The sequence below is a fragment of the Watersipora subatra genome, chromosome 4 (assembly GCF_963576615.1).
Source record: "Watersipora subatra chromosome 4, tzWatSuba1.1, whole genome shotgun sequence".
Lineage (NCBI taxonomy): Eukaryota > Metazoa > Bryozoa > Gymnolaemata > Cheilostomatida > Watersiporidae > Watersipora > Watersipora subatra.
Window position 1 is genome coordinate 20174860 of NC_088711.1, and position 17814 is coordinate 20192673.

The window sequence follows — 17814 nt, forward strand, 5'->3', positions numbered from 1 at the left end:
AAATATTGCAATAGATTATTCAGCACAAAGCCTTGTTTGTTAGCCTAGATGTAATCACTTATGCCTTTTTAACCTTTCTATAACTGACCTCCTGCTAAATGAGCGTGTAAGTTGGATCATGTAGTATGTGGTTCAACATTAGCTAGCCTTTAACTTATGTCCAATGACAAAAAATAATTTATAAAATAAACATAAACATAATTTATAACATAAAAAACTTACACCAAGTCACTTCATAGAAATATCAGCTCATAAAACTGTAATTATATGAGGAACAAGGAAGAAAAAATTACAATAAATACTTAAATTTTTAAATAAAATATTAAATAAACAAAATTACAAAAATACCTTTCAAAACTCAATATATTATGCATATGGCGGTGTTACTCCAATTGCATTTGCCTTTAATTTTTAAGCTCTGAGGCTACCATATGAATCTCCAAGTTTTCCTGTTTGCTCCAACACTTGAGTAGTTTGAGGAAGTATATTTGGTCTCACAAGGTTATTTTACTGTTGGTGGTCAGCAGTAGACACGTACATGTACAAGGAAATGAAATTATGTTTTGTGTTTTCAAATGCAAGCTATGGCTTAGTGGTCTACAATACTTGACCTATCAACAGCTTGTTTGAGGTCAAATAGCAACCCAAAAAAATGTTGCTGGTTGATCATTAATTTGTTCATCATAAACCCGCTGACTCTGAACCAGCCCAGTGATTACCAGACTGACAATCAAGATAGCTGCTGGTTATGAAACTACAGATTATAAACCTGAATACTTTGAACTGGAGCGCTTGACCGGCGAACAGAAGGATAGAATTAAATCTTTAGACCAAGGTCACTGATGGTGACAGAAATAGCAACCAGCTTTATATCGCTCTCTGCAACTGGAGATGTCTTCAGTCATCAAAGTTTCCTTGCCACCGGGCTCAGACATGGTTAGCCAAGATCAAAGAGACATCATTTGTGCAACAATGCTTTTAAAAACACGCACAGCCTCTGCTTGCAATAAGCTAAACAGACATCATACTTGACCTGCAAGGGATTGCCCATACACAGCAGATGCTGAAGGATGGGCACATTTCAGCTACATTTAACAAATGTTTGTCTCTCACTTATCGTCATATTATTTTGCTGTATTTGGAAACCTGTTGTCTGTATAACTTTTTATTGGAATTAAAAATCATCAACTAAATGATATTTTTCGTCACATAGCAAAACAAAAATGAGAAGACAGAAATTAGGAATTATTGAGTGAGTTGAACAAAAATGTTTCAAAAGTTGATAATCTTATAGTATTGTGGAGGAGTCGGGACAGTGAATTGAAAGTTGTAGTCACAGAACATTTATAATCTGAAACATACGATGGTGGATGTAGTATGTTGGTGCCATAAAATAAAAAGCGATGTTCGTCATATGCGCGGAAGGATAAATACAAATATTCTTGGCTTAGTTTACGCAACATTTTAAAATCTATTATATGGATTATTGTGCCAACTCTTAGGCACACCTCCTGGCATCGTGTAATAACATTGTAAAACCATTTTGATTCCGATAAGTTTCTAGGGTGAGTAAATCTGTTCCAGACAATGCCTCTAATGGGTATTGCAGACAAATGCCCTGAAAGAATCACCAAACATTATCAGCTGACTTGCAATAGACCTTAAGCCCTCTTTTCACCCCTGACCCCTGACCCCTGGTATCCGATTGTAACAGCTACTTGTAGTCACAGATGAGTTATGATGTGAGAGCTTATATTAATCAAATGCATAATGAATAGTAATGAGGAATGCTAATGGGCAGACGATCAAGCCTAAAGAGCACCTTAATTCTGCTACAAACTAAAATGCTATTGCGTCATAGTTCGCTGCGGTTGACTAGCTGGTACATATGGCTGCGCAGTAAACACTGATGATTCGCAGCTTTCATTGTTTGCTAACGACTTGCTGATGCATTATTGAAAAATACAGGGGAGAAAGTAACTCCAAAGTCATTTAAAGATTAGTAATAAATTTTTATTTACAAATATTATTACCTAAATACTTTTATCGCTAATCTGAATTTTGTGTATCGCTAACAACTATATATACATGTATATATATATGTATATTTATATAAATATATATATATATGTATGTATATTATATATAATAGGTAATATATAATACATATATATAATATTAATATAATATATATGTTATGTACATATTAAAATAACATATTATATATATAATATGTATATATAATATATACCGCTAGATATTTATATATAACGTATAGGCCTATTATATATATCTAATGGTAATTTGTTTTGACTTAGCATGGCAACGGGATGCATGTTTTAATAACACTTTCACATTGGTATGATTTCTAGATTTGGTAAGTCTCCACCTTTGGCAAGTCTGCGCCTTTGGCAAGTCCCCCTCCTTTGTCAAGTCTGCACCTTTGGCAAGTCTCCCCCTTTGTCAAGTTACTACTATTTTATTATCTCTGCACATGCTAGCTTTTTTGACATTTCTTAAATAGTTTAAAGTGAAACTGACACAAAACTTTAGCAGATTTTATCAGAAAGTATTAGTATTGTTTATCACTTCAGATTCATTTTAGATATTTGAGGTGATCAAATTGCCAGAATGTTTCAAGATTAAAATCAACAAAACTTGATCGTGATTAAAATGCTCAGGAGAAATGTACGTGCAGAATGACGTCACAAGTTGGTATCATTGCTATAGTTGATATCGACTATTGGGTTTAAATTGCAGCGTTACTCGTCTTTATTCTGTTGGTCTCCTTACAATTGCAGACGTTATAACCACTTTTTTGCTTGATTTGAGCGTTCTAACAGCAATCAAGTGTTGTCGGTTTTAATTTTGAAACATCTTGGCAGTCAGAACATCTTAAATATTAAAAACAATCACAAATGATAAAAAAATACCGATACCTTTTGAGAAAATTTACTAAAATTTTGTGCAAGGTCATCTCTATGTTTGATAGCTTAGCCCAAAGCAACTCAAAGTCGTAACAAAGAAATATTCTTTAGCAGAATATAAACTTGGAAATACCTTTTAAATATTGATTTGTTTTGCGCAGGTACTCTTATTCTTCTGCACCTATGTACTAAAAACTTATGTTGTTAAAATGTTGTTTTATGTTTTTGAGTTTCATTAATGCATAATAGAAAAAACTTATTCTAGTGGCTGGTTTAACTGCTTTTAAGTTGAAAGTTCAAACTCATTGTGAAGAGGAGAAAATGCATAGAGTCATATCCTGAGAGAGTCATACTGCCCATTATATCATTGAAAGAGTGATATCACAGTTCAGAGCACAACAAGCATGTAAATGAATCATCAAGTTTAATATACAGTAATCTGTTTCAATCCAAACCCTGGGGCTGACAACTGTAGCTAGTCGTGACCTGCAAGCTGCTATTAAGTTTACAGCTTAAAGGTAGTTGTCTCCTCCACTGCTTGCTGACAATGTTTAATAGCATAACGGTTGTACATGTATATTAGAGATGTGAAAGGGAATGGTATGGGAGTGTGGTGTGCCTCTGGGTGTACAGTAAACTTCTGTAAAATCTACATGTACATTTAGGTGTAAGGATATGTATATTAGTGAGGGTAATTACTGTATATGTATGTACGTAGTTGTAAATATATGTACATATGTTGGTGTAAGTATATGTATGTAGGTGTAAGGATATCTATGTACATGTATGTAGGTGTAAGGGTATGTACATATGTAGGTGTAAGGATATCTATGTACATGTATGTAGGTGTAATGGTATGTACGTATGTAGGTGTAGGATATGTACATAGAAGGAAGGATATGTACGTGTGTATGCATGAGAATATATGTATGTAGAATGAAGTACATGTGTATGCATGAGAATATATGTATGTAGGAGGAAGGATATGTACGTGTGTATGCATGAGAATATATGTATGTAGAAGGAAGGATATGTACGTGTGTATGCATGAGAATATATGTATGTAGAAGGAAGGACATGTACGCCTGTATGGGTGTATGCATGAGAATATATGTATGTAGAAGGAAGGACATGTCCGTGTGTATGCATGAGAATATATGTATGTAGAAGGAAGGACATGTACATGTGTATGCATGAGAATATATGTATGTAGGAGGAAGGATATGTACGTGTGTATGCATGAGAATATATGTATGTAGAAGGAAGGACATGTACGTGTGTATGCATGAGAATATATGTATGTAGAATGAAGGACATGTACATGTGTATGCATGAGAATATATGTATGTAGGAGGAAGGATATGTACGTGTGTATGCGTGAGAATATATGTATGTAGAAGGAAGGACATATACGTGTGTATGCATGAGAATATATGTATGTAGAAGGAAGGACATGTACGCCTGTACGGGTGTATGCATAAGAATATATGTATGTAGAAGAAAGGACATGTACGTGTGTATGTATGAGAATATATGTATGTAGAATGAAGGACATGTACGTGTGTATGTATGAGAATATATGTATGTAGAAATAGCATTAAACACAAATGTTTGTAACTTAATTGCGAGCGACCGTTAATGATTTCTTTGTGTATGTTGACACTACATCTTTGATGATATCCATAATCACATTCTCCCATTTTGAAAAAGTAAGGGTGACCCATATTCAATATATTCAATGATGTTGTTAGCTTTTTTACACGCTGTTTTAAAGTGATTTGTTTATAAAAAGACAAGAGTTATAGACAACATGAATACCGAGATTGGTAGAACATGGTGAGCACACTTTTATTGGAAGTGTTTTTGCAAAACCTTCTGTGAATATTATGATGTTCTGATCATTTTGGCCTTCACCATATTTACCCGACTGAACCATCACAACACTCCAATGACATGACAATGACTTTTGATGCTGACATTGATTAATAACAAGCCACCAGCTATAAAGACACGTCAATGGTTTTGACTTGGAATGATTCAATCTGTTATTGACAGTATGAGTTCAGTGAGATGATTTGGATAACGCGTTCTAATGAATAAGGAACTCTTCATTTGACACTTTTGTGTATAAAAGGTTGCCGGCGTATACACTAGTTTTCTGTAAACAGGGCGCTCATAAACCGAACTTGTTTATCCAATCTTTTAGCTGTTACCTTCTGGTTGAATTGAATGAACAATTCTAGATTTGAGGAGACATAATAACCTCTCAACTTATTCAGAACCTGATAAGGGAATGTGATTGATTGTCGCTTTCTGAGTTCCGGTAGCTTGAGTTTGTCTGCAGTACTAATTGTAAACTTTAAACGCTGGGCGGTTAGTAAACATCTGACGTGGTTTCTTTCGCGATTGGCTTTTTATAGCGGTTCATTTGAACAATGTTATTTCAGTAATAAAATTGTATTTGGGTTACTGATAGAATACAAGTTATAGTTGGAATGATTTATGTTCTGTATTTTTGTGAGTTGTTGACTGTCGTCATACATATACCTATATTATTCAGAGAACAGTAGCTCATAGAAACCCATTGATTAGACTATGAATTCATGTAGGATGTTAGATTCAGCAACTTATTTACTATACACGTAGTAATGCGTACATCTTTACTCACTGTCCTAGTCTATCAGCTGTCCTCAAGAGACAGCAAACAAGTCAATTTTAACCACAGGGTTGTGATTTCACCAAGCCTTGTCCTCATTTTATGTGTTTTTCAATACTATTTCAACATTTGTGTATTTGGTTTATAATCGGAAGTATGATTCATTAGCAATTGGCAGCAACACTTTTCTATTTTTTGGACCACCTGAGGCATTTATCTTGTGCACTTCAAGCTGGTAACTTGTGTTTTACACTTATCATATTCATCAATATTCCTAAAGTAAACTAAAGTCATCAGAAAGCACGATCAAGAATACGTATCACGTTATATCACAACCAGGACAATTCTTATTGCATTTCCTGAGAGGATGTAACAAGGTAATACCTTTTACTTTAATATCATTATTATACAAAGTGCCTTTTTTATTTGTTATTATTCATATAGTTAATGCTTTGTTTTCAGCTGCCTTTTTCAAGTATTGCGCATTTCTGCTTTATATCTGTTATATACTCATTCATATCAAATCATAATTTGTTAGCAATGTTTTATCTGCTACATATTATTGCGAGTTTTTATACATCTTTTATGCTACTTTCACTTGCTATCAAACTTGCTATTGCCTCTTTATTATTATTTACTCTTCATTTAATTTCATTTTAGATTCACGATATATCGGTGTATGCATATATATCAAATAAACATACTATTCACATACAACTAACAACCGATAATCCGTTGGATCTCAGATCTATTGGGAAGTGCAATACAGTGAATCTTGACACCTAAGAATACAAGAATAGAATGGAGTGGATATTACGCCTGAACTACTACTGATACACAGATGAGCCACAACCACTAAATCAACAGCAAGAAAGAAATAACAGCTGTGTAATATCTCCACCAGGCAAGTCAACCTGCTGAAGAGAAGTAAGTCTACAAGAAGTCGGTGTATAATGCCTGCAATTAATTTTACATAACCATGAGCATAGCCTTCATCATTGTATTATTTAGTTACACAGCTGGTATTTTTTTGTTTCTTTTTTTTGTTATTTGTCAGCGGTATATTGTTAGTCTCGGCACGGGTGAAATCACAACCATAGGTTTTATGTTTGCCAAATATTGACCGTCATATATAAATGTAGAGTAGCTAACTACACTATTTTGGGTATAACAATTAGCTGCTGGTCTATTGGAGCTGCGATAATTGCTCTTTGGATAAATAAGCCAAACTATTAAAATGAATATGGCTACTAGCTCTGCCTCGCCGCATGAAGGGCTGCTTGCTCGTGCAGCCGTCGCAGTTGCTGGTGCCGTTGAGATCATACCTGACGTAACGCCGCTCGACTCCAATCTCGTGCCTGAGTCAATCGATCCACACCTTGCAAATTCAGAGCGTATCGATCTAATTTCCATTCATAAAACTCCTTCACTTCACAACCAGCCCACCCGTAAAATTAGTACCCAATATGACACCTTGTCACTTTCAAACCAACCTAGAAGATCAGCTAGGGTGAAAGGTGAAACAATAAAGCGACAACTGCTAAGTGATATAAAAGTGCAAGCTCAGATAAATGCCACACTTCACAATGAAATAAACCAAGAAGACACCTCCTTTGCTAGGTATGAGGCTATAAAAAAGGATCTTGAGGCCAGTAAGAGACATGTGCATAAGCTCTATAACGAATTTAGAGTTTTGAATGGCGAGCCATGCAAAGCTGTCACACAACAGGTTGACAAGCTAACACATGATAATGACGAGTTGTGTAATCAAATAAGCCAGGTAGTAAGCAGCAAAGTAGTTAGGCCAAAAACCTCAAGAGCATTATCACACAAATCAAGGAATTCAGCGATTGGCTCACAGTATTCATGCAGCACTTCTTGTTCAACAACTTCATCAATATTAAGACAAAAACAAGCTGAAGCAAATGCAAGACTAGTCGAATTAGAAATGCAGCTACATGCTAACAGCAAAACACAAGCAATTCAAGAACAGCTGACAAAATTAGAAAATGCCAAAAAGGCAATTGAAATCGAGAGTCAAATTGAGGCTGAAAAACGAAAAGCTGTCATATACAGTCAAGCATTAGCTGAGGAAGAATGCGAAGGATCTGGTCTCATGCTAACTGGTAATGGCCACCAAGTACTCGATGCACCGCCAAATACCTTGAACCTTGCGTCTCCCTTTGCACCCAGCAAGCCACCTGCAACTACAAAGCCGTGCAAAGAGAAAGCAACAAATCATGTTGCCAATCAGGTCCCACATACATTAGACTCTGAATCTGAGGATGATGATCTTGAACCTGAGACAATTATGCCCAGCGCACACACCTTCAATCAAAAACGGACGACTAGGCCTCCTACAACTTCGCATTGCAAGGTGAACACAACTCCGGTAGCTACTGCCTTACAGCAAAATACAAGCTCAGAGCAACATATCTCAGCAGAACCTGTTAAGACTGTAGTTATGACATATCAACTACCACTATCAGAGCCAAAGGTGTTTGATGGAAATCCAGTAGATTATCCTCGTTGGGCGCTCAGCTTTGATAACCTGATAGGTAAAAAACCACTTTCCGACTCCGAAAAGTTAGATTACATGAGTAAATATCTTGGAGGAAAAGCTTTAGAAGCTGTAAACGGGTACTTTCTCCTACAAGGGGAGACTGCCTATGTTGAAGCCAGAGCAGTCTTAGACGCCAGATTTGGTGACCCATTTACAATTGCTCAAGGTTTTAGAAGCAAACTTGAACAGTGGTCTGCCATCAAACCTAGAGACCATGATGGACTGCAGAAGTTCATAGACTTCCTCCTGTTGTGCAAGACTGCAAAAGTCTGTATAGACAAGCTTTCATTTCTTGACAACTATGAGGTTCATAAACAAATCTTGGCTAAGCTGCCTGAATTCATAACTCGGCAATGGGTGCGAAAGGCTACTAAATATCAAAAGAAATACAACCAAAGCCCAAGTTTTGAAGCACTGTGCAAGTTTTTGAGTACAGAACTTGAGATGTCATGTAATCCTATGTACGCCGACATATACGCAGGCAAGGCCTACACAAACGATACTAGCAAGCAAAGCAGAAGCCTGAAGAAAACATATGCTACCCAGCATAATGGACCAACACAAGATATCAAAGGTGAAATCAGTACTAAGGAGTGCGTCTATTGCAACATGAAAAACCACTCCACCGCAGAGTGTGGGAAATTTGGTCGACTCTCCTTTAACGAACAACAAACCTTCATGAGGGACAAACAGCTATGTTTCTCTTGCTTGACTGATGCCCACAGCTACAGGCAGTGTGAAGTACCAGCTTTATGTAAAGTATGTCAAGGTAAACACCCAACAGCCTTACACAATATGCGAACTTCATCCGTCAAACAACAGGTAAAATCTGGTTTTGGCAATAGCTCGAATCTGGAGCAATCTAAGCCTATAGCCAACAACTCCTTGCAGCCAAAAGCTGCAGAACCTTTAAAAACAAAAGACAATTCTCAATGACCAGAAAAATCATGTTTGAATATATGTTTAAACATGGAATTGAACTCACTTTCGTGGATACTACCTGTTTGGGTCTCAAATAAAAAAAACCCTCTGACGGAAGCTTTAGTATATGCTCTTGTTGACTCAATGTCCGACACAACCTATATCACTGTAGATACGATACACAAGATACAACCAGACTATACCCACACAGAAATAGATATTACAACAATGACATCTGACAAAAAGAAAGTCCATAATCATCTAGTGTATGGTTTGACAGTCAGAGCCTACAATCACAAAGTTTGCTATGAATTACCCCCTAGCTATTCACATCACAAAATACCTATTGACAGACGACAAATACCTACAAAAACTGTACTGAGCCGTTGGCCACATCTCATACAAGTAGCTAATGAATTACCTAACAATCACAAAGATGTACCTGTCGGCCTACTCATAGGCAACAATTTTACCAAAGCCTTCAAACCTCAGCAAGTTATCGACACTGATCATGATGATGAACCATTTGCCATCAAAACTGCCATAGGCTGGAATGTTATGGGTGACAGTGCTCCACATACCACACTAGCAACAATTGTTGACCAATTAGCCAAACATGAATTTGTGACATTTCAGTGCACAACCAAATCAAACAAAGAACTGCACAAACTTATAAATATATTCAACCAAGAATTTCATGGTGCACATGAAGACACACCAAGCCTCTCTGTAGATGATAAACAATTTCTTCACATACTAAAAACACAAACTACTCTGAAAAAGGATAGGGTAACCATGCCCTTGCCATTCAAATCAAAACCATATGCACTAAATACAAAATCAGCTGCCATACATAGGTTTAGGCTGCTAGAAAAGAAATTCCAGAAGGACTCGCGTTATAAAGAACAGTACCATGAGTTTATGAGAGATATAATAAACAAGGGAGAAGCTATCCCTGCAACTGAGAAAAACTACTGACTACTCATGGTACATTCCACACTTTGGGGTGTACCACCCTAGAAAACCGGATCGAATTACTGATCGAATTACCGGATCGAATTGACTGTGCTGCCAAGGTGGGAGGAGTAAGCCTGAATGACTTTCTTCTTCAAGGGCCAGAACATATGAACGATCTACAAGGAATCCTGTTAAGGTTTAGACTGAGACCAATAGCAATCATGAGAGACATCAAGAGGATGTTTCACCAGTTCAAAGTATCGGAAAATCACCAAGATTATTTACAATTCATTTCGTACAACACAGAAGGTCAGCTTCAGTCATACAAAATGACTGTACATTTATTTGGAGCCAGGTCCTCTCCTGCATGTGCCACTTATGGGCTACGATTTTTGGCTGACAATTTCAGAAACACGTTTCCCCACAACACACAATCACACTACTTTATACACCATAACTTTTATGTTGATGATGGCCTTGCCAGTGTCAGAAGCGAATCTGAGGCCGTAAACCTGATCAAAGAATCTCAGGCTCTGTGTCAGACAGGGAAACTGAGGTTACACAAGATAGCTTCAAACAGTAGAGCCGTACTAGCTGCCATTCCAAAAAGTGAGTGCACTAGCACATTAGCCAGTCTGGAGCTTACCTCAGAACCTCTTCCACAAGAAAGGTCTCTTGGTGTACTGTGGGATACTAACCAAGATATATTCACTTTTAAGCATGAACCACCCTCAAAACCCAACACCCGAAGAGGAGTTTTGTCCTCAGTCGCATCCGTCTTTGACCCTTTAGGTCTGATATCCCCCTTCACACTCAAAGGGAGAATTATTCTGCAGGAAACCTGCAAGCAGAACTATGATTGGGATACCCCTTTAGAATCATCCCTGCTAAATTGCTGGGCCAAATGGAAGTCAGACCTCTCCAATGTACACAATGTTCAAGTACCTCGATGTGTGTCACCCAGAGCTTTCAATCAAATTGAAAGTGCTCAATTACATACGTTTACCGATGCTAGTACTACCGGTTATGGTCACTGTACATATTTGCGATTAGTTAATACAAGCCGCAAGGTTCATGTAGCCCTACTAGCCAGCAAGGCTAAGGTAGCCCCCATCAAGCAAATCACGATACCAAGACTCGAACTGCAAGCAGCTTGTAGTGCTGTACAAGCGGTAAACAAGTACGTCAAGGAGCTAGAGCTCCCAAACATCACAACTTATTTTTATTCTGATTCCACAGTAGTACTAGGATACATCTGCAATACAAAAGAGCGGTTTCAAACATTTGTTGCCAACAGAGTCGAAACGATACGCACACTTTCTAAACCAAAAAATTGGGCATACGTGCCAACTAACCAGAATCCAGCTGATATGGCATCACGTGGTGCCAGCATCATTGATCTCACACACTCACAATGGTTTTCAGGTCCAAAGTTTTTGTGGACTGAACCAATTGATATACCCCCACAACCTCAGCTGTCCATTAGTCCTAATGACGATGAAGTTAAGAAGGCCTCCATTTCCCTAATGACAACTGCCAAAATAGTAGTATTTGATAAGTACTTGGAACGATTTTCAAAATGGAACAGTGCAATCAAGGCAATAGCCTTAATACGAAAAGTGATCTATAAGGAAGCAGAGCCCAACTACGAAACAGCAAAGCATGCCATCCTTAGGATAATACAACATGATTACTTCTCTGATGAAATCGCTGATCTAAACGAATACAAATCAGTTAAAAAATCTAGCAGCCTTATGAAACTCGCACCATTCGTAGACGAAAATGGACTCCTTAGGATTGGTGGGAGACTCCAAGAGAGTTCAACCCTTAGCTTTCATGAAAAGCATCCTATCATTATTCCGAAGGCTAGTCACATAGCCAAACTTATCATTAGCCACTATCACCAGTTAGCTGCTCACCAAGGGTGTGGACCTACTCTAGCAAGCATCCAAACTCATGGGTTCTGGATAGTAAATGCTAGATCTCAGGTGTACAAGCATGTGAAAAGTTGCGTCATTTGCAAAAAAATACGAGGTACGCCGAAAATTCCTCAGATGGCTACTCTTCCTTCAGAAAGGTTAGACGAAACCGCTCCATTTACTCATTGTGGCCTTGATTGCTTTGGCCCATTTAGAGTCAAGGATGGACGCAAGGAAAGGAAAACATATGGGCTAATCATCACATGCTTGTCTTCTAGAGCTGTTCATATAGAACTGTTAGAGGACATGACCTCAGACAGCTTTATAAATGCTCTGAGAAATCTCATAGCCATTCGTGGAGCTGTATCCACTATTCGGTGTGACCAAGGAACAAATTTTGTAGGAGCTTTCAATGACCTAGCTAGAAATATGCAAGGACGTATTACCCATCACTATCCGGATATCAAGTTTACATTTAATCCTCCCCATTCCAGCAACATGGGTGGTGTTTGGGAGAGACTTATCAGATCAGCAAGAAACATTCTAAAAGGAATGGGTGAAAAGCATGGTGGGAGACTGAGCACCCCTCAACTGCGGACCCTTCTATATGAAGTGATGGCAGTAATGAATAGTCGACCTCTTGGTGTCGTCACAGAAGAACAGACACCACTCACACCAAACATGCTTCTTACGATGAAATCACAACTTACCTTGCCACCCCCTGGTGTGTTTGAGAAGGCAGACATTTATTCTAAAAAACGTTGGAGAGTTGTCCAGCAGCTAGCTAATGAGTTCTGGCGAAGGTGGCGCAATGAATATATTCATACCTTGCAAACCAGGCAAAAATGGACCCACAAGCAAGACGAAGTGTTGGTTGGTGATGTGGTTCACGTACTCAAAGATGAGGGACTCCGAGGTGACTGGTCACTCGCGCGGGTCGTAGATATAGAACGATCTCATGATGGTGAGGTAAGAGCTGTAAAACTATTGATTGGGTCAAAAAGCTATCCTAATACTAAACCACAGCATCTGGTAAGACCAGTTAGCAAAATTGTTGTATTAGTCAAAGCTACCAATAAAATTTCATCCTAAAATTTTAGGTGGGAGTGTTAGATTCAGCAACTTATTTACTATACACGTAGTAATGCGTACATCTTTACTCACTGTCCTAGTCTATCAGCTGTCCTCAAGAGACAGCAAACAAGTCAATTTTAACCACAGGGTTGTGATTTCACCAAGCCTTGTCCTCATTTTATGTGTTTTTCAATACTATTTCAACATTTGTGTATTTGGTTTATAATCGGAAGTATGATTCATTAGCAATTGGCAGCAACACTTTTCTATTTTTTGGACCACCTGAGGCATTTATCTTGTGCACTTCAAGCTGGTAACTTGTGTTTTACACTTATCATATTCATCAATATTCCTAAAGTAAACTAAAGTCATCAGAAAGCACGATCAAGAATACGTATCACGTTATATCACAACCAGGACAATTCTTATTGCATTTCCTGAGAGGATGTAACAAGGTAATACCTTTTACTTTAATATCATTATTATACAAAGTGCCTTTTTTATTTGTTATTATTCATATAGTTAATGCTTTGTTTTCAGCTGCCTTTTTCAAGTATTGCGCATTTCTGCTTTATATCTGTTATATACTCATTCATATCAAATCATAATTTGTTAGCAATGTTTTATCTGCTACATATTATTGCGAGTTTTTATACATCTTTTATGCTACTTTCACTTGCTATCAAACTTGCTATTGCCTCTTTATTATTATTTACTCTTCATTTAATTTCATTTTAGATTCACGATATATCGGTGTATGCATATATATCAAATAAACATACTATTCACATACAACTAACAACCGATAATCCGTTGGATCTCAGATCTATTGGGAAGTGCAATACATAGGATAATAGAACCAGTGGTAACGCCAGAACCAGTGGTAACCCCCCAGATTGGCAACCAGTGGTCTGGAACTTCTAACCTATGAACAGCTGGTCGGGGTTCAATTCCTATAAAGATAGCTGGTTGTGATAGGAATGGGATCCAAACTTAAATTGCTCTCTACAACTGGACATGTCTCCAGTCATCGTGGCTTCCTCGCTGTTAGCTCAGAAATATCTAGCTAAGATCGCAGAGTTGTTGTTTGAGCTACAATACTCTTGAAAACATGCCCGCCCTCTACATGCAGTGAGCTAAGCATATACATACTCTCTACATGCAGTGAGCTAAGCATATACATACCCTCTACATGCAGTGAGCTAAGCATATACATACCCTCTACATGCAGTGAGCTAAGCATATACATACCCTCTACATGCAGTGAGCTAAGCATATACATACCCTCTACATGCAGTTAGCTAAGCATATACATACCCTCTACATGCAGTGAGCTAAGCATATACATACCCTCTACATGCAGTGAGCTAAGCATATACACACCCTCTACATGCAGTGAGCTAAGCATATACATACCCTCTACATGTAGTGAGCTAAGCATATACATACCCTCTACATGCAGTGAGCTAAGCATATACATACCCTCTACATGCAGTGAGCTAAGCATATACATACCCTCTACATGCAGTGAGCTAAGCATATACATACCCTCTACATGCAGGGAGCTAAGCATATACATACCCTTTACATGCAGTGAGCTAAGCATATACATACCCTCTACATGCAGTGAGCTAAGCATATACATACCCTCTACATGCAGTGAGCTAAGCACATACATACCCTCTACATGCAGTGAGCTAAGCATATACATACCCTCTACATGCAGGGAGCTAAGCATATACATACCCTTTACATGCAGTGAGCTAAGCATACATACTTGATCTTTGAAGGATTGCTCATGCAATAGGATCTTAAAGCGTGTCAGAAATAGAATTATTGTTTGCGATTTTAATGACTTTTTTATGTACTGAGAAAGCATTAAAAATCATAAACTTTCTATAACAAGACAATTAAAACTATTCTTGTTTTACTGCAACACTGAAATGTTAAACCTTATATAAAACTTGCATCTGACTGTTTCGCATTAAGTCTAACTTTGCATTTTTATCACTTTTGTCTTCATATAAATACAGATGCTTGTGAATTTTCAACGCACAATCTAAAGGGGCCTAGTGAAAAAATATTAAAGGGTTATTTATCATTGAATAGAATACACATAAACACTCGTATATTCCTATGTGCGTGTCTCCATAAACGTGGAGTTGTCCTCCACTTGCGGCTGTCATTAATATGTGGCTGACACAGTAATTATTCTATTGACAACCCTCGAACAAATACACAAAAATGTTTTAGCTCACACACAAAACCTTTTTATAAAACAAGCCTATGGTTATCACAACCTACAAACATTAAACTGGTGTAAAAGTGTCGACACGCATATAATGTACTTATCAACTCGACTTTGTCAATGCGCACCCTCGTGCACTCCATTGAAGATAAAAGCTACCATAAATTTCCTAAAACTGAGTGGTGCACGATTGTAATATGAGTGTTTCATGTGGGTCCCAATCAGGTCTTGAAGATCAGCTGTCTAGATAATATAAATTTATATATGGTATAGCTAACACATATGTTTTTGCTCTAACCAGCCGTCTGTGCTATAGTTTACATATGCTATCTTTGGCATCTCAAGTTTTTCTTTGAAGTATGTTAATAGCCTTATTTCCTAAGTAGGATTAGAGCAGTAAGTGTTCGAAGAACTGTAAAAGTTGAACAAGTTAGATTGTTTTCATTTACTCTACATGGGAGGGGGGGGTGCACGTAGTTGTCAAAGATAGTTGTCCCTTTGATTGGATGAAGATATAGGATAATCCAGTTAGGTAGAGTATGTTGACACTAACAGAGTCATTGAATGCTGTCGCCTAAGATCTTGATAAGTATTCAATGTTTGCAGGAATTTGATAACTGTATAAAAAACAAATTCTAAAATATTTTTAGAGTATTTTTGGTAAATACATTTATAGTCCTTTTCCTTATTCATAAAGTAATTACTGTGTTAATCGTACGTCATTAAAATCAGTGTGTATAGAATAACTTGAAGTTTATAGGAACCACTGCTCAATAATGAATACTTTGTAGACAGTTTATCATGTAATCTATGAGGTTAAAGATGAATTACACACATTTATCAGAAAGTATCAGTATTTTTCTATCGTTTGTGATTGTTTTTGAAGCTTGAGGTGATCTGACTGCTAGGATGTTTCAAGATTAAAATTGACGAAACGTGATCGCGGTTAAACCGCTCAGATCAAGTGAAAGTGCGATTATGACAACTAGAGTTGCAAAGAAACTGATAGAATAAAGATGCGTATTACTGCAACTTAAACACAATAGCCGATATCAAATATAGCGCGATTAGTGATGTCATGACTAGTGACACGTTTTAACCATGATCAAGTTTTATCAATTTTAATCTTGAAACATCCTGGCAATCAGATTACCTCAAGCATCAAAAACAACTGTGAATAATAAAAAAATATCGATACTTTCTGATAAAATCTTATAAAAGTTTGAGTAAGTCTGTCTTCAATGTAGGAAATCTAAAGGCACATTAACTTTAACAGTTTGCTGTCTTTTGAGGACAAGTCCAACTTACTTCTGTTATAAGTCTGATCAAACAGAACCAGTCATAGTTTTACTAAAATAAGCAAAAATCCACAAATACATATCATCAGAGCGAACTAATTATTCTAGAAAATTCTGGCCAATCCACTACACTATCTAGTGATAGTGGAAATCCTATTGTTTGATTTGCTAAACATTTGAGCAATCGCTGTAGATTACATTTGATACAAGATATAAATGACATCACACTCCTAAAATAGATGAAGCGTGCAGTGTGCCTATGTTGTGTTATCATTACTAGTTGGTTTTCGTTATGGTGCGGTAGTCACGGATATTGAGTGAGAGGCTAGCAGCTCATATAGCAGCTCATAGTGCATACAGGATTGACCTCATGCCGACTAACCGTATCAACCTGTGGATTACTATTGCATTTAGAAAGGGAACTTGACAATGTTTCTGCTCATCACACTGTCACTACTCTTTGGCTGGTCAGCGAGTCAGCTTGACTATGTCTGTACAAACAGTACAATTCGAGGTAAGGAAAGGGAGGCTAGTACAGTCAAGGAAAGTAGTTTTTGAGTGAGATGATTCTGGAACAATAAAGCTACCCTCTTGTAAAAATGTGAATTGTAACGATGGACTAAAGGTTGCTGTTCTATTTGTGTTGTTGCGTTGTGTAACTCTCTGCTTCAGTGTTTGCCAACAATGTTGAATACCAATGAGATGCTGACTACTGCTTGTAACCAACTGATTTGAAAAACAAAGTTATTAAATATGTTGTGCGAAAGTCCCAGATAAGACATGTTTTTTCTGTTTCTCGTTGTGGTTTAAAAGGAACTGCTTCAGATAAGAAGATATATCATGGTGCAACGCAATACCACAAATCACTCTTTAGAATACATATTAACAGCTAGCATATTTTACATGGTATGAGAGTTGGGTTGTGGCTTCTGAATATATAAGTGTTTTTACTGTTTTCTATCTAGCGAATGATTGTTTAGATATTGTCTGGAGAGAAGAATACTCTCGGGTTTATCTGTATTGCTTCAGACAATAAAAGAATTAAAGAACATGAAACCCAGATTATTACAGATATATTGAAACCTTATTCATTTCATCATCTTATGCTAATGCCTCAATCTGATACAGTTGTTAGTACTTTTTGAGTGCAAAAGAGAGATCTTATGCGATGATGCAATATTACAATGTGTTTGTGTTGCATTAATTATGGTTTTTATGAAGGTTTTCACTTTTTCATGGTTATGCTAATAT

At 37.2% G+C, this 17814-nt stretch overlaps 2 protein-coding genes across 3 annotated transcripts in view; both read left to right on the forward strand.

Moving 5' to 3' along the window:
- The first annotated feature begins 10245 nt into the window (after positions 1-10245).
- On the forward strand, positions 10246-13035 carry LOC137394019 (uncharacterized). The gene has a single exon (XM_068080734.1). The coding sequence runs from the start codon at positions 10246-10248 to the stop codon at positions 13033-13035; it is 2790 nt and encodes a 929-aa protein (XP_067936835.1).
- Positions 13036-16858: 3823 nt separating this feature from the next.
- LOC137393361 (uncharacterized) overlaps positions 16859-17814 on the forward strand; it is a 36185-nt gene continuing 35229 nt past the window's right edge. For both annotated transcript variants that reach the window (XM_068079874.1, XM_068079875.1), the window contains exon 1: positions 16859-17077. In XM_068079874.1, the coding sequence (XP_067935975.1) occupies positions 16993-17077 (85 nt within the window). In that variant the 5' untranslated portion in view covers positions 16859-16992. The remainder of the gene's footprint in view (positions 17078-17814) is intronic.